The sequence below is a fragment of the Nyctereutes procyonoides genome, unplaced genomic scaffold (assembly GCF_905146905.1).
Source record: "Nyctereutes procyonoides isolate TBG_1078 unplaced genomic scaffold, NYPRO_anot_genome, whole genome shotgun sequence".
In the NCBI taxonomy this organism is placed as follows: Eukaryota; Metazoa; Chordata; class Mammalia; order Carnivora; family Canidae; genus Nyctereutes; species Nyctereutes procyonoides.
In genome coordinates this window covers 11,602,539-11,627,702 of record NW_026575135.1, presented here as the reverse complement: position 1 = coordinate 11,627,702, position 25,164 = coordinate 11,602,539, and the positions used below count along the sequence as shown (strand labels likewise).

General features: G+C 37.5%; 1 protein-coding gene across 1 annotated transcript in view; it reads left to right on the top strand.

The window, feature by feature from the left end:
- Positions 1-25,164, top strand: part of RAD23B (RAD23 homolog B, nucleotide excision repair protein) — a 44,424-nt gene that overhangs the window by 10,384 nt on the left and 8,876 nt on the right. The window contains exons 2-7 of the mRNA XM_055302064.1: positions 8,311-8,392; positions 8,722-8,801; positions 11,489-11,754; positions 17,415-17,470; positions 22,156-22,283; positions 24,769-24,901. Coding sequence (XP_055158039.1) covers positions 8,311-8,392; positions 8,722-8,801; positions 11,489-11,754; positions 17,415-17,470; positions 22,156-22,283; positions 24,769-24,901 — 745 coding nt within the window. The remainder of the gene's footprint in view (positions 1-8,310; positions 8,393-8,721; positions 8,802-11,488; positions 11,755-17,414; positions 17,471-22,155; positions 22,284-24,768; positions 24,902-25,164) is intronic.

The following is a 25,164-nucleotide window of genomic DNA, read 5'->3' as shown; positions in this document are numbered from 1 at the left end:
CAGGCTCCATGCAGGGAGCCCTGATGCGGGACTTGATTCCCGGACTCCAGGATCACGCCCTGGGCCAAAGGCAGGCGCCAAACCACTGAGCCACCCAGGGATTCCCTGTTCATGTATCTTTAAAGTATTTGTGTGGTACATCTTTAGCATTGATTTCTAGATGTAGAATTATTGGATCAAAGGCTGGCAGATTGCCTCAAAATTGCCTGCATCGATGCTCACAAATACCAACTTCCACATCAGTAACTAGCCAAGATTCAAATAAGAGATATATAGCACAGATTAAATGAGTTACATATGATGAAGCTCTTTATATACTGTGGTAAGTACATACCACCCATGAACTGTTACTCAGCCTCTGTATTTCAGGGCTACCCATTAAACCTTGCATGATTCTTTTTATGACTTATAACAGTAATAAGGAACAACAAAGTTACAGCATAAATAAGGAAAACATAGAGTAACATTGAGGAAGCTGAGTTATCATGAATATTCAATTGTAAACCTAGTCAACAAGCTGTAGTCCTAGAAATCTTGTGCAAAAGTGCTGTGTAAGAAGCCTGAGGTGGGGGGATCCCTGGGTGGCTCAGCGGTTTAGCACTTGCCTTTGGCCCAGGGCGCAATCCTGGGGGGATCGAGTCCCGTGTCGGACTCCCAGCATGGAGCCTGCTTCTCCCTCTGCCTGTGTCTCTGCCTCTCTCTCTCTCTCTCTCTCTCTCTCTCTCTAATAATAAATAAATGAATGAATGAATGAATCTTTAAAAAAGAAAGAAAAGACTGAGATGGAAAACATCGTGTTACTATCGTAGGGATATAATTTGTAAGACATTATTTTAATATTTGAAATGTACAACTTAAATTTATTGAATGCAGAAGACTACTTTTAATGGCTATTGGCCTGAACTGTGGTAGTGCCAGGGGATGCAATGTAATATACACATCAGGAAATAATTAGGTAGGTGGGGCCCCTGGCTGGCTCAGGGGTTTAGGCATCTGCCTTCAGCTCAGGGCATGATCCCAGAGTGCTGGGATCAAGTCCCACATTGGGCTCCCTGCATGGAGCCTGCTTCTCCCTCTGCCTGTGTCTCTGCCTCTGTCTTTGTGTGTCTCATGAATGAATGAATGAATGAATGAATAAATGACCTTTTTTTGAAAAAAAGGGAAATAATTAGATGGTAAGTTGGAACCACTGGATGAATGATTTGATGTGAGGAATGTGGAAGAGATAAGTACCTCATGGGAATGGGATGTTTTTCATCCCATGAAAACTGGGATCAGCTTTTGTGTTGGCACTTTTAGTCTATTATTATTGCAATTATCTCCCTTTTGGGGGAGAAAAGAAGCCAAGTCAACCATGTTTAATGTTAGATACAGAGTATGTTCTTTTTAAAATGCACACAATTTCATAAGAGAAGTATGCGACTAGGGAAAAGGTTTGATTTCTTGATAATTGTTGGGGGTTGGGTTGATGATAATCTCTGACTCCTTAGGGGGAAATAAACAGCAAGAGAAAAGTTTAGGAGAATGAAAGGTTAGCCTTGGTTATATATTGGGACTATAGTGATCAATTCTAGATCCATCCTGTTCACTACTCAGTGAAATAGGAGCACTGGCAGGGGGTTCAGCACAGTTAAAGGAGTCATAACTGCATCCACTGCTGATCATAACCTTCACAAGAAAAGCCATGTGCAGATAGGTACAACCTCTTCCTTTTTTTTTTTTTTTTTTTTTTTTGCAACATCCAGAAAGAAGGCCTTTCCCTCTAAGCTGTTTTGTTTTTTTTTTTTAGATTTTATTTATTTATTTATTCATGAGAGACATAGAGGGAGAAGCAGGCTCCTCACAGGGACCCCGATGTGGGACTCGATCCCAGGACCCAGGATCACGCCCAAAGCCAAAGGCAGAAGAAGCTCAACTGCTGAGCTATCCAGGCATCCCTTTAAGCAGTTTTAAAGTATGTTCAATCTGATGAGGTTAAGATTTAGACTAGTCTAGAGACCTTCTTTCAGCAAATATATTATGTTGACATGCCTGTGGGATATCCAGTAAAGATGTCAAGTAGACATTTAGGTATGCTTGACTAAAGGAGAGAGCTGGGCTAGAGATAGAAATGACACCTGGATGGTTATTAAAATTAGAGGAGATGGATTATCTGGGAAGTTTATATAGAACAAAAGGCAGCCTTGGGCATGACCCTGAGTAGCACTTAAAGGGCTGGCCAAGGAAGAGGATTTCAAAAAGCCATTAACAGAGAGATAGGAGGAAATCCAGAAGAGAATGGCCTTATGGAAATCAAAGGAAGACCATGTAAATAGGAGAGACTGGCCAGTACTGTTTAATGTGACAAGTCAAGTAAGGTAGAGAAGGACTAAGAAGTGTCTGGTAATGATTTTTTTGCTGAATTCAGTGATACTGGTAAGAGCAGTCTTATGGAATCATGGGGATAGGGAGAAAATAAGCAGCAGAATGAGGATAAAGTCCATGCTTCTGTCAGCAGTGTGTAGTTGAGTAATAGGTATGGTGTTACGAGTAAATACTACAGTGTGTGTAGTTAATTTTTTGGGGGGGAAGAATGCCTGAGACTAAGCAGAGGAGAGTAGGGCTAACAAGAAATAATGGGGGGCTTATGAAGTTTTTGTTTTGTTTTTAAGATAACAGAAAATTAGGTCTGTTTAAGTGTGAATGAAAATAAACTGGCTTTGAGGAAGAGGTTGAAAATATAGCCAGGGGAGGGTAGGAAACAATGAATCTAGCAAAGTACTGAAGAACACTGGAGGAAGAACCAGGGGACAGGTGGAAAGAATTAGGTTTGAAAGAGAGGGATACCTTTTTCATTTAATAGGGGAGAAGGAAATTAGGTGAATCTGGTTGCAAAACAAAAGTATGGCCTTTTGGTGGCAGAAACTGGATGATGAGTTTCTCTGATAATCTATTTTTTTTTTTTTTTTTTTTTTTTTTTTTTTTTTTAGTATATGTGCTGCCGAAGCGAGCACTGATAATCTATGTTTTGAATGAAGTAGAAGATGGTCATCTGTGGGGACAGGGGTAGGGTAGTGTTGGGAAACATAAAGAAGAGTGCAGGTTTGAAATTCCCTTTTGGAGAATGGAGGAGAACCACAAGAACAGAAGATTTAGGGTAGCTTTCATTTTCTTCAGCATTTAGAAGACTGGATATAAATAGATAGGCAGGGGTTGGATAGTTAAGGATAAAATTTGTTAGCTAAGTGAGGTAGGAGTGAAGTGGTTGAACTAAATTTTATATTGAGTACTGATAGAAATAAATTCAGTTATGTCCAAATATGGAATTTTGCCTGGCAGGAGCAGCAAAAAGACAAGAATGCCTGATAATAGGAAGAAAAGTAATAGAAGCCATGGCATTGTTGTCTGTGCTGAATAGAGCTGGCAATAAAGATCAAAATGAAAATAGAAGCTCTAGTGACCAAAGTCTTAATGAGATGCAAGACCAGATGTAGTGAACAGTATTGAGAGCTGGTAGGAATAAGCAGTTGGTGCTTACAATTTCTAAGATGGGGCAGTTTTAGAATGACAGGATTCAGCCTGTGTATTGTGGTTAGATGACTTAAATAGATTGCCCTTAAATACTACATTTATTTGATACTCTCATTCTAAGAGTGTATTTCTTCACATTTGGTGCTAACACCAAGAATTATTTAAGGCTGTCTTTTCCAGTGTTACGGTGCATAATCATGTCTGACTAAAAACTGTGTTTTTGATTGCTAATAAGGTTGAACGTTTTATTGACCGTACCTGTGGATTGCTGCCCTGTTATTTGTTCCATTTTTCTGTTGGCACAGAACTATTTTCTACCATTTCTCTTATTTGCATTTTTCCTTTTTTTTTTTTTGGTCTTATTTCTATTTGAATTCCGTGCTTGGTTTACTAATTTTCTTTTTTTAATATGTTTTATTTTATTAAAGATTTTATTTATTCATAGAGACACAGAGAGAGAGAGAGAGAGAGAGAGAGAGAGAGAGAGGCAGAGACACAGGCAGAAGAGAAGCAGGCACCATGTAGAGAGCCTGACGTGGGACTCGATCCAGGGTCTCCAGGATCACGCCCTGGGCTGCAGGCGGCGCTAAACTGCTGCACCACCGGGGCTGCCCTTTGTTTAATTTTCATTCTTTGTTTAATAATCACTTTTTTTAAAGAGAGAGTACTGCACAATGGGGGTGGCGGGACAGAGAAAGAAGGAGAGAGAAAATTCCAGGCAGGCTCCATGCCCAGCATGCCCAACATGGGACTTGATCTCACGGCCTCAAGATCATTCATGACCTGAGCTGAAATCAAGAGTCAGATGCTTAACTGACTGAGCCACCCAGGTGCTCCAATAATAAACACTTTTAGTATTAGTCTGTGATTACCTTTTTTGGCCAAATCATATAGGTATGGACGTCTGTAGAGATCTCATTGTTATGTTCCTAATATTCTTTAATCACCAGTTTGGTTTCTTAGGAGCAAAATGGTTGGAGGTGTTTTTTGTTCTGCTTTTTATAACTTCTAAGCTTTTTTTGTCCCCTCCTCCCTCTTTGATAGAACTAGAGAGTGGGTCCATTATTTGTTTAGGCTTATATGAAAATATAGGTCTTTGTGGCCTACATTTTTAAACTATATATTCTATCGGTGCTAGAAAAAAGATACAATTTTTATCAGAAACTGTATATACATATCAGTTAAGTCTGTCTTATTTGCCCACATATCCTGACCTGTCCAGAATGAGATTTGTTTCTTTTATTTCTTTCGTTTATTGCTTCATATATTTCTTTTTTTCACATATTTCTATGCTCTATTAATTTATTCAAGTATTAATTGAACAACTGCTGTGTTGTATACCATTATGTACTTTTTTGAGAACTAAATTCACTCATGGTAACACATGTGGTCTGTAATTCATTTGTGAATTCAAAAAAAAAAAAAAAAAAGCCACCAGAGCTACAAATATTGCATCTTCTCTCCCTCTCTGAAGAAAGAAGTATGTGGAAGGAAATTTATTATTCACCGCAGAGTTCTCTAACTGAGCTTTGCCATCACTCAGTTGACTTTTGGGCAAGTCATTTAGTATGGAAGATTGCAGGTCTCAAAATTTTTTATTTCAAGACCCTATACACTTAGAATTTATTGAGGACTCCAAAATAGCTTTTGTCTATGTGCTTGTGTTTACTGTATTAGAAATTAAACTGAGAAATGTTTTAAATGATCTTTTACAGATAATAAACCCAATAAATGTTATAATTATTTATGTAAAAAATTATTTTCCAAAACAAAAAGCAGTAAGAAGGCATTGTTTTATTGTTTTGCAAAACTTTTTTAAGTAGGCTCCATGCTCAGTGTGGGGCTCAAACTCCCCACCCTGAGGGGAGCCCTGGTGGTGCAGCAGTTTTAGCGCTGCCTGCAGCCCAGGGTGTGATCTGGAGACCCAAGATCTAGTCCCACATCGGGCTCCTTGCGTGGAGCCTGCTTCTCCCTCTGCCTGTGTCTCTGCCTCTCTCTCTCTCTCTCTCTCTCTCTCTCTCTCTGTGTCTCTCATGAATAAATAAATTAAATCTTTTAAAAAAATTATAAAAAGAAAAAAAAAAACAAACTCCCCACCCTGAGATCAAGAGTCCCATGCTCTACTGACTGAACCTGCTAGGCACCCCAGCAAAACTCTTTAATGTTTGGCTTAACAGAAGCTCTATTCTCATCTACTTCTGTATTCAGTCTTTTGGTATCACATGCTTTGTAGTCTTTGGAAAACTCAGGTATATATTTGTGAGAAAATTAGGATGGAAAACAGGCAAATAATGTCTTTTGACCTTGCAGACCACCCACTAGGGTCTTATGAGCCTTTACGGCCTCCCAACCCCACCTTAGAGAATCACTGCTCCAGGCTTTAGCATCCATAGCAGTGCAGGGAATAGTCTTTATTGTTCTGTTTTGTTTTGTTTTAAGATTTTATTCGTGAGAAACACAGAAAGAGAGGCAGAGACAGGCAGAGGGAGAAGCAGGCTGCCTGGAGGGAGCCCAATGCAGGACTCAATCCCAGGGATCACGCCCTGAGCCACCCAGGCATCCCAACTAAATAGTCTTTAAGTTATTTTGTCTTAGAAATTTGGATAGTATCTTTTATTTCCTGATTTTATCATGAACTGCTAGTTGAATGTATAAGTACAATCAGAACCGTCAACATAAATATAATTTAAAGCAAGGGTCAGCTGTAGCGTTACGGAAGTTGTGAAGTCCTTGTACTTCTTTATTCTGAAACACACATAGCAGACAGTTTATCATCTGATAAAGAGCAGTGTATGAAATTGAATAAGGCCGGGGATCCCTGGGTAGCGCAGCGGTTTAGCGCCTGCCTTTGGCCCAGGGCACGATCCTGGAGACCCGGGATCGAATCCCACGTCGGGCTCCCGGTGCATGGAGCCTGCTTCTCCCTCTGCCTGTGTCTCTGCCCCTCTCTCTCTCTCTCTCTGTGTGTGTGTGTGTGTGTGTGTGTGACTATCATAAATAAATAAAAATTAAAAAAATTAAAAAAAAGAGAAATTGAATAAGGCCATGGAATTTATAGCCTGAGTTTACTGATGTTGAGATCAGATTCTGAGTGCTTTCTTTTTAAAAGTTGTTACTTGTATTAATTTAACTTTTGAAATTCAGAACAATAGAAAATAGTGGACTTTGATACTTGTGATGTATTTCTACTTTGGGGAACATCAGAAATAGTGGTGATGCTGTTGACTCATTACAGGAAGATCAGTGCAACGAAGGGTAATTTATATGGTGTGTGCAAAATATTCTGCTTTAAAGCTTGAAATCAGAAAGCTGTTTTGGGTTTCAGCTACTACTTAGTAGCACTGTGACCTGGAGAGGAGATGTAAACCTCTCTTTTCCTCATCTGTAAAATTGAGTGGATAACCCCATTTTTCCCAGAGTTTTGAAGATTATGTGAAATTGTGTATGTTAATGTACTTAAAGCTGTATAAGCATTACTGTCTTTTTTTTCTTTTGGAAGATGCATTGTTGCTTTTTAATTGTACAAAGGAACCTTCTCTTTATATCTTATCAGTTTTCATCTAAAGCTCAGTACTATCAACTTAGACAATTTTCAGAAGAATTCTGGGAGATTGAAGGAAATGGAATTTTCCTCTTTGATTCCTGTGTCTTTAAAGTAATGAAACTAGTACTCTCTCTTTGTATCCCTATCAGGCAGTCTTTCACCTAAAGCTCAGAACTATCAACTTAGACAATTTTTAGAAGTATTCTGGGAAATAGAAGGAATAGAATTTTCCCTCTTGATTCTTGTTCCTTTCAAGTAATGAAACTAGTTCCATTATTTCTTCTTGCCTCTTTTACTCCTCAGCCACTCTGATCAGTTAGTTTCAGAAATTGATTGTACTCATTTTCAAAATACCTTATAATGAGCCTATTGTTACATAATTTTAGGAATCTGAGACCATCAAGATCATCTGTTCCTATTCCTCTTACTTTGTAGATGAGACGGATACTGAGAGAGAAACCAAGCTACTTGTTTAAGATCATTTAAGTGATACAGTGGTCCTCCGCCAAGGCTGAACTTTGGAACCACCTGTAAAGCTCTTTAAAAAAAAAAAAAAAAGATGTTCAGGCACCATCTCCAGAAATTAGGTTTTAATTGATCTTTATGAAGCCCCCGTGGATGTAATGTGATGTAATGAAGCCCCCCGTGTGATTGTAATGAAACATATTTGACTTTTAAAATGAATTATTTGCCATTTAACACTCATATTTAACTTCTATTATTATTGTAGATGTGACTCTTTTGTGTCTTCAATGTTTTTAGAGAGCCTTTCTTTACTTTTTTGCTCTGTGGGAAATAAACCCATAAACTTTATAATGAGAATCAAAACTTTGATGTTGAAACCTTTATCTTGAATGGATTTATCAAATCAATGGTAAAGTTTTTTCTTCTAATCATTTTTTATAAGTTTATTTTTTATTGGTGTTCGATTTGCCAACATATAGAATAACACCCAGTGTTCATCCCATCAAGTGCCCCCCTCAGTGCCCGTCACCCAGTCACCCCCAACCCCCGCCCACCTCCCCTTCCTCTTCTAATCTTTATATGTGTAGCGGCTGGTGGTAAAACAAAGCTTATACCTATTATACCTAATGCATTAAGAATGAGTCTTTTTTAGTATAATATTGTGAATACATGATAAGCTTTGGAATTATTAATAATACGTATAAGATTTTACTTTGCATTATTTAGTCAAATTCTAGGTAGTCATTTGTTTTAGACTTTTTAGGGAAAAAAAAATCTTTATTTTTCCATAGGTGAAGGCACTGAAAGAGAAGATTGAATCTGAAAAGGGGAAAGATGCCTTTCCTGTAGCAGGTCAAAAATTAATTTATGCAGGTATGAATTAAGTATTGAAAGTAATGTGCTATCTTCTTGCTTACAGTGACATTCTTTAGTTTTAGAAATTGTCATCTTACAAATTGTGTAAACAACTTGACTGTCATAAACATATATGGTGTTTGTGTTAGATATCTTTTAGTCAAAATGTTACTTTTTTACCCGATTATATTTCCATTCATATTTATCTTGGCTGATTAGTTACTGTTTTTCTTTAGGGAAAGTATTAATTGATAGAATTGACATTGGGGATTGTTTTAACTTTAATATGTGTAAGACAAAGGTTATGGGGCTTCAAATAATGTCTTCTCTTTTTCTTAATGTACTAGGCAAAATCCTTAATGATGATACTGCTCTAAAAGAATATAAAATTGACGAAAAAAACTTTGTGGTGGTTATGGTGACAAAAGTAAGTTTCAGCCTTGTACTGTTTATATGCATGTGAGGTTTTTTTTTTTTTTAAATATAATGATCCCGAGTCCAGCCTTTATGAATACAGTTTATGCATATCCATTTGGCAGGCACTTAACTGTTAAAGATTTTAATAGTCTATTTTGAGTCAGCCATAAAGTTAATTATTTTATACGTTTATAGCTTAAACATAATTTAAAATAAAACAGTTGATAAAATGTGTAAAATTTGTTTTGCCGAAGTCGTAAAATCGGTAATTATGTAATTATTTAAAAATGTGGTTCTTAGAAATTGAATAAATATTTCTTATTTTATTTATTAATGGTGCCTTAAAGGGACTTGCAGTATTATGTGCTATATCTAACCAACTCCTCAGGCAGACAAAGCATATAAACTCCTAAATTCAGTGATACTTTCTAGTTGATAGGGTAGATATTTAGATGCTAAGAAAGGAAAAGGCAGCTGAAGAAATGACAGAATGATTGCTGTGAGGAAGGTTTTGGTTTTGGGAGAGGTTAGGGGAAGAGAGAAGCAGGAGGGAGAGAATCTTAAGCAGTCTCCATGCCCAGGACAGAGCTGGACTCAGGGCTCAGTCTGAGGACCTTGAGATCATGACAAATTGAGTTGGATGCTTAACCACCTGAGCCACCCAGGTGCCCCTTGAGGAAGTTCTTTTTTTGAGGGAATTTTTTTTTATCACTTACTGGACTGAAATATTTTGGGGACAGTTTCTAAAAGTCAGTTTTTCTTCAAAGCAAAGGATGAATTTGAGTTCTTTCAGAGATTCTGTTGTATTTTTAAAGATACATAAGCATGCAGTAGAGAGTTAAAATAGGTACCTGTGACATTAATTTTTAGGATTGAATTGTCATAATCTGAGAACAGTGATTCTTATAACATTGAAGATAAGTTTAAATGACTAATTGGAAACCATTTATCAAAGACAGAATAAATGTGAGGATTCTTTTTTTTTAAGTTTAAGGTAATATATGCAGTAGAAAATAGTAAATTTAATCAAATGTGTATTTTTGTCCTTAAAAAAGCAACTGAACAATTTACATGTGTTGGATTTAGAAGTTTTTAATCCATTAAGAACCATAGTGGTTTTGTTTTAATGGCACTTACTCATTAAATGTTAAACTTTGCATATAGAAGAAAAGAATCATGTGAGGAAACTTTGTCTCAATCTAGTATTTTAAATTGTGATAAAATACATGTAACACAAAATTTACCAGTTTGACCATTTTTAATTGTACAGTTCAGTGGCATTAAGTACATTCACATTGTGCAACCATCCATCTCCGGAACTCTGTACCCACTAAATAGTAACTCCCATTTCCCTGCTCCCAGCCCCAGTAACCACCATCCTACTTTCTATTAGTTTAACTACTTCATACCCTGTATAAGTGGAATCATACAGTGTTTCCCTTGTGTGACTGGCTTATTTCCCTTAGTATACTGTCTTCCAGGTTCATCCATGTTGGCTACATGCCAGAATTTGTGTCCTTTTACAGCTGAATAGTATTCCATTGTCTCATCTAGTTTTATCATCCATAGTACATAATGGAAAATGTGGTAGCCACATATTTGGATATGTATGTTGGTCTTATTTTCTTTAGTATTATAATAACCTTGATTATTTAAAACACAATAATTAAGCAGGATAGGCCTCAGATCCATGCATTTGAGGTATAGCTACTTAGAGCTGAGCCTTTTCATATTTTATATAGAATTCTAATGCTATTTACCATTACTTTATTTTCAAATTAATAATGGCCAGTTATTAGAAGAGGGAAGAGTTAGGCATTATGGAAGCAATGAGAAATGACCTCGTTGTAAAGAAGGGACAGGAAAAAGCTATTTAGATCAAAAGTAAGCAGAAAAACTTCAAAAAGCAGATAGGATTGGTACCATTTAGAATGAGGCTTAAATAACACTGTAGAGCAGAGACTTTGAGGGCATGGAATGTGACCGTGTTATATTGATCACAAGTAATCTTCAGGGAAATAGTAAATGAGCATAGTAATGCATTTAAATTTCACTTCATCTAGATGGGAGTTTTAGAACATTAATAATTTGCAGAGTATTGTATTGGCAGTTTAAAAAAAGCTACAGGGCTAAACATAAGACTGAGAATAAGGAAAGGCGGAAGTGAACACTGCTAGTATTTTTCTTTAAGTCCCCTGCCCTACCTTGCACAGCCAGTCTTTCTCCAGTGCAGTCTGTACTAGCATAGGTCGAACAAGAAAGTTACTTTGGTGATGCTTTTGAATAACAATAAATACTTGAAAGTTATAACCAAGGCTCTTAAAGTGTAATGGGGAGGGCAGTAATTATATAGTTTTTATTTCCAGTACACAGTCTGTATATTTCTTAATAGTGACTGCTTATGGTTCTTTTTCATATTAACTTAATAACAAAGATTGAAACTATTAGCCAAAGCTAATTAAGAACGATAGTTAATACATATGCTGTCTTTGGCTTTGAAAGAGTGACATAAATAGTGATTCATATAGTTAATGTTGGTCATTTATTGTTTCTTAACAAAATTATTTTCAAGTTACAAGTTTATATTATTTATTAGTGTTATGTTTGTGGCCTCCTATAATGATACAATCTACTTAGAGATCAGGTAAATACAGTATTTTATCATAATTCATTGTTTTACTTTTTTAATATGTTTAGCCCAAAGCAGTGACAACACCGGCACCAGCTACAACCCAGCAGTCGAATCCTGCCACCACTACTACAGTTAGCTCCTCTACGGCTCCGACTGTGGTTCAGGCCCCAGCCCCTCCCGTTCTGGCTCCCACTCCTTCTCCTGCATCTGTCACTCCAGCACCAGCGACAACATCTTCTGAACCTGCACCTACTAGTGTGACACAACAAGAGAAACCTGCGGAAAAGCCAGCAGAGACACCCGTGGCTACAAGTCCAACAGCAACTGACAGGTAAGACCTGCCATCTAGAAGATGCATCAACACAAGTTCAGGACACGAACTTCAGGCATGTATTTATCTTCATGATTATTTTGATCAAACTAACTTTGTTTCTGCTACATTAAACTTTTTCTAAACATTGAACTGTGACTAAAACAGTGTGCTTGTGCCTGCTTTAATTTCCATAATCCAGATTTTTATACTCTGCATATTTTTTCCTCCAGGGAGAAGGGAAAGCGGGTCAGAGTCTCTGTTCATTTTGTGTAGAAAAAATAAGAAATACAAATGACCTAAAAGAATTATAAAAATAACTTGATATTTTATTATACTTGGACATATTATAAATAACTTGACCTTCATAATCATTATTTATATTCTATCTATATTCTTTTCTGATCATTGTCATTTATACTGTAAACATCCTTCTATAGAAGCCACTAAATCTTTCCAATTGCTGCATACCATTGTGTTTGGATCTGATATTTATTTGCACTTATTTAACCTTGCTCGGTGGTTGAACGTCTACCTTTGGCTCAGGTCGTGATCCCGGTATTCCGGGATTGAGTCCTGCATCAGGCTCCCTGGAAGGAGCCTGCTTATGTCTCTGCCTCTGTGTGTGTGTTTCTCATAAATAAATAAAATGTTGAAATAAATAAATAAATAAATAAATAAATAAATAAATAGATAAAATGTTGAAAGGAAGGAAGAGAGAGAGAGAAAGAAAGAAAAGGAAGGAAGGAAGGAAGGAAGGAAGGAAGGAAGGAAGGAAGGAAGGAAGGAAGGAAGGAGGAAGAAAAGAAAGAGAAAGAAACCTTACAAAAGTGACGTCTTTGGGTATTTTCCTTATCTGTAAAATGTTTGTGACAGTAAGACCTATATCCTAGAGTTGTTATAAGGAGTAAATGAAATAATGAGTGTAAAAGATGTGAAATAGCACATGTTCACAGCAGTGAGTAACAGCTATCTTGCATAGTTAATGTGGATTGTTTGAATTCTCTGTTTTATCTATATTTTTATGAGCTTCTGTAGAAATTTTTTACCTGTGTAGGTCTTTAAAACAAAAGAAAACGTGCTGGGATATTTGGGGGAGTAAGAAATAATTTCTTATGGGATGTTGGCAGGATTGTTGAGTAGTTTATGTCAAAGGTTTTTTTCTCCCCAAGTATAAATAAATAACCACAAGTACTTTGGTTCTCTTGATTGGACTCATATAGGGAATTTCTTCTTTATCTGAGAACATGGGTTCTTTAAGTCCAGTGTACACTGGCACTGGAGCTGTTTATAGTTTGACACTTAGGTACAACATGGGACCTCAGTGGCAGTAGTTAGAGTCCTTGGAATCAGAACCAGACAGGATAGAGAGCTATACAGAAATTGGAACACTGTGATAAACACAAGGATTATAAAAATGTTTAGGTTTTTTTTTTTTTTTTTTTTTTTTTTTTAGTGTTTTGCCTTTTGTCATGTTTCTCTGTCTGACCCAGTCCATGATGTTTGAAGGGGTTTCATTCATTGCTCATTTAGGGCCTCTTTCCAGGAAGTTGATTCCTTTAAGAGGAGATTCAGGTAATAAAATACTTCCCCGAAGCCTGCTTGCTGAGCTTTGCTTCAGGCATTCTGAGACACTGTTACCTAACTTGATGCTCCTCCCATGTATATTTAGAAATGCATTCAACACTCTTTTCTAGTGGGAGACAACCCAGACTCCAGTTAAGTTGTTCTATCAGAAGGTTGTTCATCAGTTCTGTGTATGGGAGGGAACTTAAATTTTTTTAACACATTGGTTTCCCAAATCACTTAAACATTGCATGTGTAATTAAATATGTCTTCATTCAGTGCAGTATATCTTCTTTTCTTATGTGTTTTCAGCTCTTGAAAAGCTCATAGTGAGAATTTCAGAATTAATCAGTACATTTTTAATGTGCTAGTATCATCTATCCAAATTTATTATTATCTCCTTTTAAAATTTCTTCCCGGGGGTACAGTTTTATTTACCCATTCTCAAAAGTCAGTATTATGTTTTCAGACCTACAGAGGTTGCATAAATCAGTAGATGATGGTACTGACCATCCAGAGAGCAGATCCTGAGTTACTTGGTTGGGCTTTATACATCAACTGTTTACTCTTACTTCCCCAAATGATCCCCTTAGAGAAAGATAACATGGGAAAAGAAGGATGAGAGAAACTCAAAATTGGCAGTTTAAATGTGCCTTTGTCCTTTCTTCTGTGTTGTTGTAAAACATTGAGTGTCCTGTAAAGCACAAAACTTAGTGAGATTATCAAGAGACACATTGGTATTAGTTTGAAGGACATCAGAAAGTTTATTCATCACCACTGGTCTGACATTTCATTAATAGGCATTTGTGTCTTTAGGCCAGTTTTGTTCTTTGAAAACTACCTATTACAATACAAATTCTACTTACTTATTTCTACCTTAGAGAAACTGCGCATGTGCACAAAGACTGACTACATTATTTGTTGTTAAAGACAAATTGAAACCAATCTAAATACCTCATTAGTGAGAGAATGACTTGACCTGTGATTTATACGTATTAGAGAGCAGTGCTGCTCCAAGTGGAGGTAGACTGCATCAGCATCACTGGGAGCTCATTTGAAAGTAAACCTCTAACCAAAATCTGAATTACTGAGGAGTGGATCCCTGAAACCAGCTCTCCTGCTAAATCCTTGGGCTTCCTAAAGTTTGAGAAGCCCTGATATCCAGTACTATCGGCCAGCTGAAGTATGTAGTATGTATGCATAGTGAGTGAATGTGGTTTCAGGGCTTTGTAATCAAGTGAGAAAAACATGATGAAACAATATGGGCAGCAACCATAAACCAAACAAAAGCCACAAAACATTGTCATACATTTTCTGGGTATGGATAGTAATGTGTAGAAAAATAGTAGCAGAGGGACAGCACCCTGATAAGTGGTTTCCTCTGCAGGTGGGGAAGGAGAAGTGGTGAGGTAGAAACAAGATTAAAGGATTATGGTTCAGCTGCACCTCACTCTTATCTGAGATACGTAAAGAAGGAAATTTTAAAGCAGTGTGCAGAACAGCACAACTTGTTTTTGTAAGAGAACTGGAATGATGGAGACTAATCCTGCCAGGTAGTAAAATGTATTATACTGGGTAATGATTGCAATAATTTAGAATGGCTCTTACCAGAAGATTGCTCAGTTAAATAGATGGTTAGTCTAGAAACAGACCAGAATACATACCAGGGACTTAGTGTAAGATAAAGATGTAATTTCAAATCACTGTGGGGAAAATGCTGTTGGGATTAATGCCTAGCCAAATAGAAGGGGAAAAGATGGATCACATACCTTATATTATAAAATTAAATTCTAGATAGATATTTAACATAAAAGTGAAGCCATAAACTAGAGAACATGGGAAAAATAAAAATAATTTAAAAAGTCATAAAAGGAACAATTAATAAATTTGATTACAGAATTTTTTTTTAAAGATTTAATTTATTTATTCATGAGAGACAGAGAGAGAGGCAGAGACCTAGGCAGAAGGAGAAGCAGGCTCCCTGCAGGGGCTTAATCCCGGACCCCAGGATCCCCAGGATCATGCCCTGAGCTGAAGGCTCAACTGCTGAGCCACTTTAGGCATCCCTACAGAAAGAATTTGAAAGTTGTAAACCTAACTAAAATTTCCCTATGAAGAACTTGATTTGGCCAATTAAGTGGAATACTGTGTGTTTGTGAGGAAAATTTGAGGTCGTTACAGTTATGTGAGATAATTAAAAAAACACACCCAAAAGCAAGACACAAGTCATTGTTATATAGAAACTGGTAGTAGTGATTGTTCTCTAAGCAGGGGTCATGGGCAGGAGAATTAGTTTTTTTACATATAATTCTTTTCAAAATTTTGCTTTCAATATAAGTTACCTTACATAGTTAATGAAGATAACTTAAAAATTACTCCAAAAAATCAGTTTAATCATAGTGATCATATCGGATGTTTTGCTATGCACTCTGCTAAACACTTTATAGCAGTAACCCTATGTACAACACTTTGGGATAGATACATGGCTGTTCTTGTTGACTTCATTGTACTGATGAAGAAACTGAGGCTTAGAAAATAATTTATGAATTCAAATTTAGACACTTGCTTTGGTCTTGCTATGCTACAGGAGGGGTGGGGGGACAGAGGAAGAGGAGAGGGAGAATCTTAAGCAGGCTCCATGCTCAGCTTGGAGCCTCACTCAGAGCTTGATCTCCCCACCCTAAGATCTTGACCTGAGCCGAAATCAAGAGTTGCACGCTCAACTGACTGAGCCACCCAGGTTCCCCTACTGTGTTTTGTTTTTAAAATTGGGACACAGGTATAAGTGTGTGTTCTATGTATGTTTTAATCTAAACTGCTAACTGCTACTTTTACTACTTTGTAAACTTCAATTTACTTTTCTTTGGCCTACTCTTCATGGTCTTTCATAATCCTGTTTTTGTCTACTTTGTTTCCAGACTTCTGCAGTTGCCCAGCAGAAACTTAGTCCTTTTAAACTGATTTAAGTTACAACTTAGATTTTATCACACCTCTCCATTTTTTGCTATATTCCTTGACTTGATTGCCTTCTTTTAGTTTCTGTGTTCAAAACTTACCTATAAGACCTAACTGAAATTCTGTTATGTAAAGATTTCCTTAGCCTTTCCAGCCTGACGTGGTTTCTACTTTGGCTATTTATTGTGTATAGGTTTCCTCTACTATTTGAAAGTAGAGCGTCCCTGTGAAACATACTGTAAGCCTAAATGACATAAAGCTAAGAAGCAACTGCTGTAAATTTATGTGGAAAAAATTTTGGTCATTCCCAGAACCATAAAATAACCTCTCAGGCTTTTCTGATAACTTAGGACACGTCACCTTGCTAAATTTAGATGAAGCATAGATGGTCATAGGCGCAGTTCAGAGCTGTGGTGGCTTGCTCCTGAGGTGCTTGCTGAGTATAGTCCCTGGGGAAGGAACTTGGTGGGGCCACCTCACTTCTCAGGGTGTGTTCCTCTATAAAGAAAGGCTTGCTGCAAAACAAATGAAACACAATTTTCACTTTTCTCATAAAAGAAATACTTTGGAAAAGTGGGGGATACTTGTTTGGTATAATTCTATTGTGACTTGACTTACAGATTATTTAACTTCTCATTGTAAATTCTTTTTTTTTTTTTAAGATATTATTTATTTATTCATGAGAGACACACAGAGAGAGGGGCAGAGACCTAGGCAGAGGGAGAAGCACGCTCCATGCAGGGAGCCCAATGTGGGACTTGATCCCGGGATTCCGAGATCACGCCCTGAACCGAAGGCAGACACTCAACCACTGAGCCACCCAGGTGTCCCTCGTTGTGAATTCTTTGGGGGAAATAGTTGTGTGTTAACTTTCTTATGTTCCTTAAGTGGTAAGCATTCTGTTCAGTTGTTATTTTATATCTTTGGACATTTAAAATGATGCATTTGCAGAATAGAATGAATTTTAAGATTGAAAATTTTTCCCAAGCCATAAATGTTATGGGTAAAGCTTTGGGATTTAATGTAGAAGACGGTTTAAACACTGTATGTAGCCAGACTTTCACATTTCATTAAAATCAAACTCTTTACAAATTGGACAGTTACTAAACTTTAAGTTTTTATATACTTTCTGATGTACAATTCTCTAAAAACTTTTTCAGTACATCAGGAGATTCTTCTCGGTCAAACCTTTTTGAAGATGCGACAAGTGCACTTGGTAAGTATCTACATTGTAAATAACGCAAGAAATAGGGAAGAGGTTCCAAATTTCATTTTCTAGATCATGAAAATGTGTTCATTCTCATGGTTGCATATAATCAAGCTGCTAAATGATTTGGATAATTGCTCAGTTAATGCCACTAAAGACTTTGTAAGTTAATATATTTATATATTGAATCCTTTAAATTGTAGTGTTACTAGGGGTTAAGCATATTCTTTTAGTCAAAGCAGATAATTTTCCATTTTCCAAATGTGAATTTTAACTGAGGTCTTAACAAAGTTTGAACTGTGGATAGGCTTATTACAAAATGTTTTTGAAATGGGTACAAAACGTTACTAAGTCTGTCTCTCATTTGATCTTTATTCATCTCCAGCCTTTATTCCAGTTTGAAGCCCTGTCGGGTCCCATCTGTATCTTGTTGCTTGTATTGTACTTGCAGTGAATGTACTTTTCTGTCCCCCAACTTTTACTGTCTCATATAATGCTTTTTCACACTTAACTTGCCAAAATCAGTCTTGTTTTTTCCCTATTTTCCCATTGTAACACCTCTAGTACATTTCCTACTGTGCTTGCTAATTGTTGATCTATTGGCAACCCCTTTCCTCTCCTTTGTAGTGTTCTACTTTACTAGAAATGGTAGGGAGGCAGAAGATAGGGAGCAGCAGCTTCAGTGATAAGGGCTTCTAGATTCTTTCCTGAGTTCCTGTAGCAGCAGGGTTCCAACAGCATTAGCACCTCATAAGATCTGGGGGTAGGCCTCTGACCTAATGGGACTTGAACTCCATGATCCTCTCATCGCAGTGAAAGTGGTACCTTGGTTGCCCATAGCATGTAGGGGCAAAATGATTGTAAGTAATTAACCTAAGGTCACCCAGATATACCATACCCACATTTACATCTTTACATTTACTGTTTTCTGAGACTGACTAGTCTGCTATCAAATGAGTATCGGTTAGTGTCCAGTCAACAAAATAGACATCACTTTCAAATAGGGAAAGGCTTAATCCTAGGAAGTTGGTAAAGAGATACTGGAAGTACTAGAAGAGATGACACAGAGATCAGTCAGGTTCTGTCTACCCACAGAACTGGAACCAACTGGCACTTGTCCCTGATGATGCTGAACTGTCTGGTGACACCGCTGCCACCTCAGTTGGAAAGCACGAGCTTTAGCTGCTGCTACTGTGCCTACACCTCTGAAGGCAGTGTCTTACCTTTACCTCTTCTGTCACCCTGTACAACGTAGGTTGTGGGATCCCTTTACTCTTTAATTCACCCAGTCTTTATGTTGATACCTGCTACTTTAAACTTCCCTTCTTTGGCTTACAACACTACTCTTTTCTTGATCCATGCCTTTTGACTATTCCTTTTCAGGCTTTCTAGTTCTTTTTATTTTACCTGACCTTTAAGCATATGGATCTTCTCTAGATCATAGTTCAAAGTTGAAATTATGGGAATGAAAAATACCACTCACTCTTACACTGTAAGGATTCCTAAAATTATAACTCCAGTCCACACCTCTCTCTGAACCTGCAGGCTTGTGCTTTAAATCGCCAACTGGGAAACCTACAACCTCCATAAATTCGTTAGGTTCTAAACTGAGTCCTGTTTTATTCCCTCATCTAATTATTCTCCTTTGTTCATCATTACTTGTATCATCATCTCTACCAAACATTTGGCATTGTCCTTGACCTCCCTGCCCCTCATGGCTGGTTGAGCCCAGGGTCTCAGGGTCTCATGACCCTCCTTCCTAATGTTACTGGAATATTTGTTTCCGCTGCCACTTCATTGCCTTAGTTCACATCCTTACTTCATTGATAACTCCTGCATGATTCTCTTGTAACTGGTCAGTGGCCCTGTCATAGTGGACTCTATATAAAGGCAGACCTATTGAGGTCATTGTTAATTCCTTTCACAGCTCCTTGTGACCTGGAAGATAAGCCCAAAACTCACTCTAATGATACACATAGGTTCTTCATTACCTCTCTGCTTTAGCTTCATTAGCACTCTCTTGTGTTGTCCATAGCCTCTAGGTTTCCTATGAGTAGTTTGCCCTTGTATTATTAAGATCTAAAAAGTATCAAACTGCTTATAGACATTTCCTTTTGAGTTTTATAACTTGATTAATTAGGAGGCATGATTTTAGCATGACTAGGTGTGGGGGCTCTGGACACTGACAGCCTCTGTTAGTCTCTACTATGACTTATCAGCTATTATATATACCATGCTCAAAATAAGCCTCATGGAGTTACTGTGAGAATGACATGAAAAACACTGTGTCAAAATAGTGTAGTTCAGATACTTCACAGTTCTTAATTTTGTTTATGTGGTTAATTTCTGTATCTGGGAACTAGATTACTAAAAAGGTATTGGCACTTAAGTGACTTCGTGCTAGAATTACATGAATGGGTAGTTAAGAAAATTAAAATAAGTTCTTTATGAAAAAAAAAAGTTCTTTATGAAAGGGGAAAGGAAAAGTCAATAGCCTAAAGATACAAATACCACATTTGGTCAGTGATATTTAGTTTTTTAAAATTATACTTTTTAGCTATTAAATGCCTTTATTGAAAATTCTGCAGAGGAAAAAAAAACATTCAGCTATAATGAATGTCGTCTGTGCCAGGGAGATGGTGATGAAAAATGTCAGGGTCCCTTGCACAGTTGAACTTTTTGTTCAGATGGAGGAAGGAAAAAGGGTGAAACCAAGTAAATTGCAGATCATGATTAATGATTTTAAGGAAATAATAGGTTTCATAAAGAAAAACAGAACATACTTAGGATGGTAAAGTAGTACATTTTAAATTAAGAACTGGAGCCTGCAAAGGAACTGACCCTCAGAGAATCTGTGTGTGTGTGTGTGTGTGTGTGTGTGTGTGTGTGTGCGCGCGCGCGCAAAGGTTCTGGGACATTTCTAGAAGGTATGACTTCTGAAGTGACCTGAAAAACATCACTGTGGTTGGAGTGTGCTGTATGGAGATTGTTGAGTGTTGAGAACTCTAAATGAGATGAGGTTTTCTTTTTAAAAGTTCACTCTTCCAGCCAGCTGAAGAATGGCTTATAGGCTCGGAGGCAGGAAAGGAAGCAGGGTGTAATCCAGACCAGAGATTGTTGTGGCCTGGTCTTGAGTGAAGGCAGTAGAGAAAGAGGGAACTGGGTAGTTTTGCACTATAATTCAGAGATAGGAGCTAGCACATATGCTGGTAGATGAGGTGTGGAAGGGAAGGGAAAGGGAACTTTCAGTCACCAGGGTTTCTCGTTCTTGTGCATAGGTGAATAGAGGTGCCATTTATGGAAATGGAGAAGGCACATAATGGTGGGGCACGTCTGAGGGGGAAATCTTTAGAGATTCAAAGTCATGTATCAGTATTGGTTGAGGAGTGGGTGGAATGTGAGACATGGACACAGCCTGTGCAGGTAGCTTTAGCTGCCTGGGAAGGGAGCAGACAAATGGACCAATTCCTAGAAGAAGAATTGGGACGTGGCCAAGGGATTATGCTTCTGTTTTTAAGATGACATTCTAGGATATAGTTAATTGCTGATGAGGATAATGAAGTGGAGGGTGAAGGGTGGGAGGTGGATAAAAGGGAGGATAACCAAAGGGTCCGGTTCTTAGAGGAGACAAGAAAGGGAATAGTACCCAGAAGAGAAGTGGAAGAAAAGATGGCTTAAGTGAGATAAGTTTAGTTTAGAGAGTTGGCTTTCTTTCAGACTGTTGTCTGTCGTCTGACATTTCCACAAAGAGCGAGTTTGGGTTGGAGGCAGCCTGTGGGAAGTGACTCCCTGGGATAACAGTGCTTGGGGCTTTGCACCAACTCTGTATGGTATGTGAAAGTCTGACTTTCCTCCTTCTAACCTCTGCTTTGATGATAAAAGGTGTCAAGGGAAAACTAAAGTTGTTAACAGTTAAATAGATTGCTTGAAATGTCCCTCCTACTTGTTTTCAAAAAGTAGTTAATCTGTCTCCTCTAGGTTGTCTTCTCTGATCTGCTAATTCTGTCCTGTATTTGTCATACATTTGTATCTGATATTTTTATTGTACTTATACGTTAGTTTTCTGTTGTTACTATGGTAAGTTACCACAGACTTCTTTGTCTGAAACAACACAGATTTAAGGCACAGTAGGTTAGAGGTCTAACATAGTACTCACTGTACTAAAATCAAGGAGCTAAATCACTGGGCTGCCATCAGGACTGCAGTCCTTTTTGTACACTCTGGAGGAAATTTCTTCTGGAGGCTACGCACATTCCTTATAGCCCCTTCCTCTATCGTCAAAGGCAACAGCATAGCATCTGTGACCTTGCATTTTTCCTTTTGTTCTTACATCTGCTTCTTGGACCCTCCCATTTGTTTTCCTTCTTCTTTTAAGGACCCTTGTGATTACATTGGGCCCACCCAGATAATCCAGGATAATTTCCCTCTCTTAAAGTCAGCTGATTAACAACCTTAATTCCACTTTGCCTTGTAACCTAACATATTTATAGGTTATTGGGGGTGGGGGGGTATTATTCTACCTACCGTATTATATATGTTGTAGTTTGTGCTGTTAATTGTCTTTGTGTCCCTTTGCCCTGTAGTGCCAGAAGCATTGTATATGCATACACACTCAAGAAATATGGAAGAAATGTATATTAAATGTTGCCTTTCTTTTCCTCACCACACACTTTTTTTTTTTTTTTTTTTTTTAGTGACAGGTCAGTCTTATGAGAATATGGTAACTGAGATCATGTCAATGGGATATGAACGAGAACAAGTGATTGCAGCCCTGAGAGCCAGTTTCAACAACCCTGACAGAGCAGTGGAGTATCTTTTAATGGTGAGAAATATTTCACTTTATTCTAGTTTAAGACCAAAATATCAAAGATTTTAAAAGAATAATAACAGTTAATGGGAGAATGAGAGTATGTGCTAGTAATTTACATAATGCTTTCATTTTTTTAGTATGTTAACATTTTGTGTTGGTAAAATGTAACCTAAAAGATTTTGATGTTAAATAAATAAATAAGTAAGTAAGTAATTTTGATGTGATTGTTTTAGATAGGAAAGGACATGGCTAAATGAGTTGTAAAATTGGCTGTCCACTCGGAGTACTACCTTCTGCCCCATTCATGTCATCCTCAAAGGATGACAGTTTGTGTGTTTGGAGGGTGGGGACAGAAAAATCTAATCTACCCTTTTAGTAGCTTTATGGATGGCCAGCATACTTCTGGATATACAGTTTCTTTTTTTAAAGACATTATTTTTATTTTATTTGACAGAGAGAGTGAGAGCACAAGCTGGGGGAGGGAGGAGGAGAAGCAGGCTTCCCTCTTGAATGGGGAGCCCGATGTGGGGCTCGATCCCAGGACCACAGGATCATGACCTGAACCAAAGGCCAGACACTTAACCCGCCTGAGCCACCCAGGCACCTCTCCTGGATGTGTACTATTGAGGACATTAATTAATTCAGTTGGCTGGTTTGTCTGAACAATTTGGATTCTGGATTTTTGCAAGGGTTTAGGAAAAGTTTTAGAAGAAAAAAAAAGGAAAAGTTTTAGATTATAGACTCTTTAATTCACTATCTTTCCATCCATTCCCTGTTACCTGACATAACATTGTGTATTTAATTCACTGTTAACTTGCCTAGTTCCATTGGCATTTGAATTGTTAGCTTATTTATGGTCAGTAGTAGTCAAGAGATTTTCACAAACATTGGTTTCTAATGCCTGGAGTGACATCTAATGCCAGCAACCATTACCCTGGATGTGATTCATTATGCTTAATTCTTTGTATGTTTATGATTCTGACTTCTGATTTATTGAGAAATGGAAGCATTTGCCATTATCATCCCTTACCTACATGTAATATTTCCTTTTCATTCTTCTTCCACAATCTATGCGGCTTTCATAAAGACTTATTTTAATATGTTGTATATGAAAAGTCTTGTAAATCATCCATCAAAATAGCGTTCCAAAAGTTTCAGTGCAGTTTTAAGTTAAAAATAACTTCAGAAAACAAATGCTATCAACTTAGAAAAAGCATCACCTAAATATTGAAATATTTAAGATTCTTTTTTTTTTTTGAAATATTTAAGGTTCTTATATGTACTTTTTAAGTTTTGAATAATCAACTTTAATTTTTTGCATGTGATACTTTTTGGATGACACTTTCTCAGAACCATGTATCTGTAGAGGAGATCTCCTCACTTGGCCACTGTTGCCACTGTCTCTGTCTCCATTAGACCTTTTTTCCCTAGAGATCATTTCAGAATTGCACATGCATCAAAACCTGTTTCTTTGGGTAATTTTTTTTTTTAAGATTTTATTTATTTATTCATGAAAGACACAGAGGAGAGAGAGAGGCAGAGACATAGACAGAGGGAGAAGCAGCCTCCATGAAGGGAGCCTGATGTAGGACTCAATCCCAGGACTCCAGGATCACGCCCTGGGCCGAAGGCAGGCGCTAAACTGCTAAGCCACCCAGGGAACCCCTCTGGGTAATTTTAAGGCTAGGGTTACAAATGCAAACTTTTCTATCACAGAGCTGCTGAAAGTTTCTATAAAGTTCAGAATTAACTAAAGTAATGTATAGCATAAAAAACAAACATGCCCAATTTTAGTAAGATTTGTATTGATATTGTAAAATTCTAATAGCCTTTTAAAAATGTACATTATTATTTGCCAAGTTTATGATCTTTGATGTTAGATGTAATGTGTTTGCTATATGTAATCATTTTTATGACTTATGTTTTAAACTACAAATCTCTTTATACCTTAGATCTACACTGCCTAGTAAAATAGCTGTTAAATACTATTAGTACAGGTAGCTGTTTGAATTTAATAAAATTAAAAGTATATTAAAAAATTAGGGCAGCCCGGGTGGCTCAGTGGTTTAGTGCGGCCTTCAGCCCAGGGTGTGATCCTGGAGACCCGGGATCAACTCCCACATCTGGCTCCCTGCATGGAGCCTGCTTCTCCCTCGGCCTCTCTCTCTGTGTCTCTCATGAATAAATGGATAAAATCTTTTAAAAAAAATTTTTTTAGCACAGAGAACATTCTTTCATCATGGAAACTTCTGGACAGTGCTGCCTTACATTATAGCAATATATATTCTTCTATACCATGCTCAGATCATTTCTAATCTCATTTGAATATATGCAGCTTTCAGATAAATCTTAATCCTTTTAATTGAAACAGACATCTGTTTGATGCTTTTGGAAATTAGACAAGCACGTTAAATAGGTCAATAAATCTTTTACTTTGTATTGTATTGAACTAACTTTGAATGACAAGCTATTTTAAAGCTGGGAAATTGTATTGTAGGGGATCCCTGGAGATAGAGAGAGTCAGGCTGTGGTGGACACCCCTCCCGCAGTCAGCACTGGGGCTCCTCCATCTTCGGTGGCAGCTGCTGCAGCAACTACAACAGCATCAACAACCACAGCGAGTCCTGGAGGTTAGTCTGGGCTGCTGGGAGTTGGAGGGGGCACGGTCCTGAGTTTCTAACATATGGTTAATCTGAGGTAAGGCTTGTCCCTGGAGCATCTGGAGGACTTTTCACACAAGGTCTCTATCCATTAATGTTAGAGAAGAGCCCAAAACGAATTCTCCCAAGTAGCTGTTACATATCTTCTTGCTGAGGCCTTAGCATTGTAATTTTGGCAAAGGGCATTTGTTTAGCCTATTTCAAGGAAGAAATGCTTTCCAGTTCACATTTTG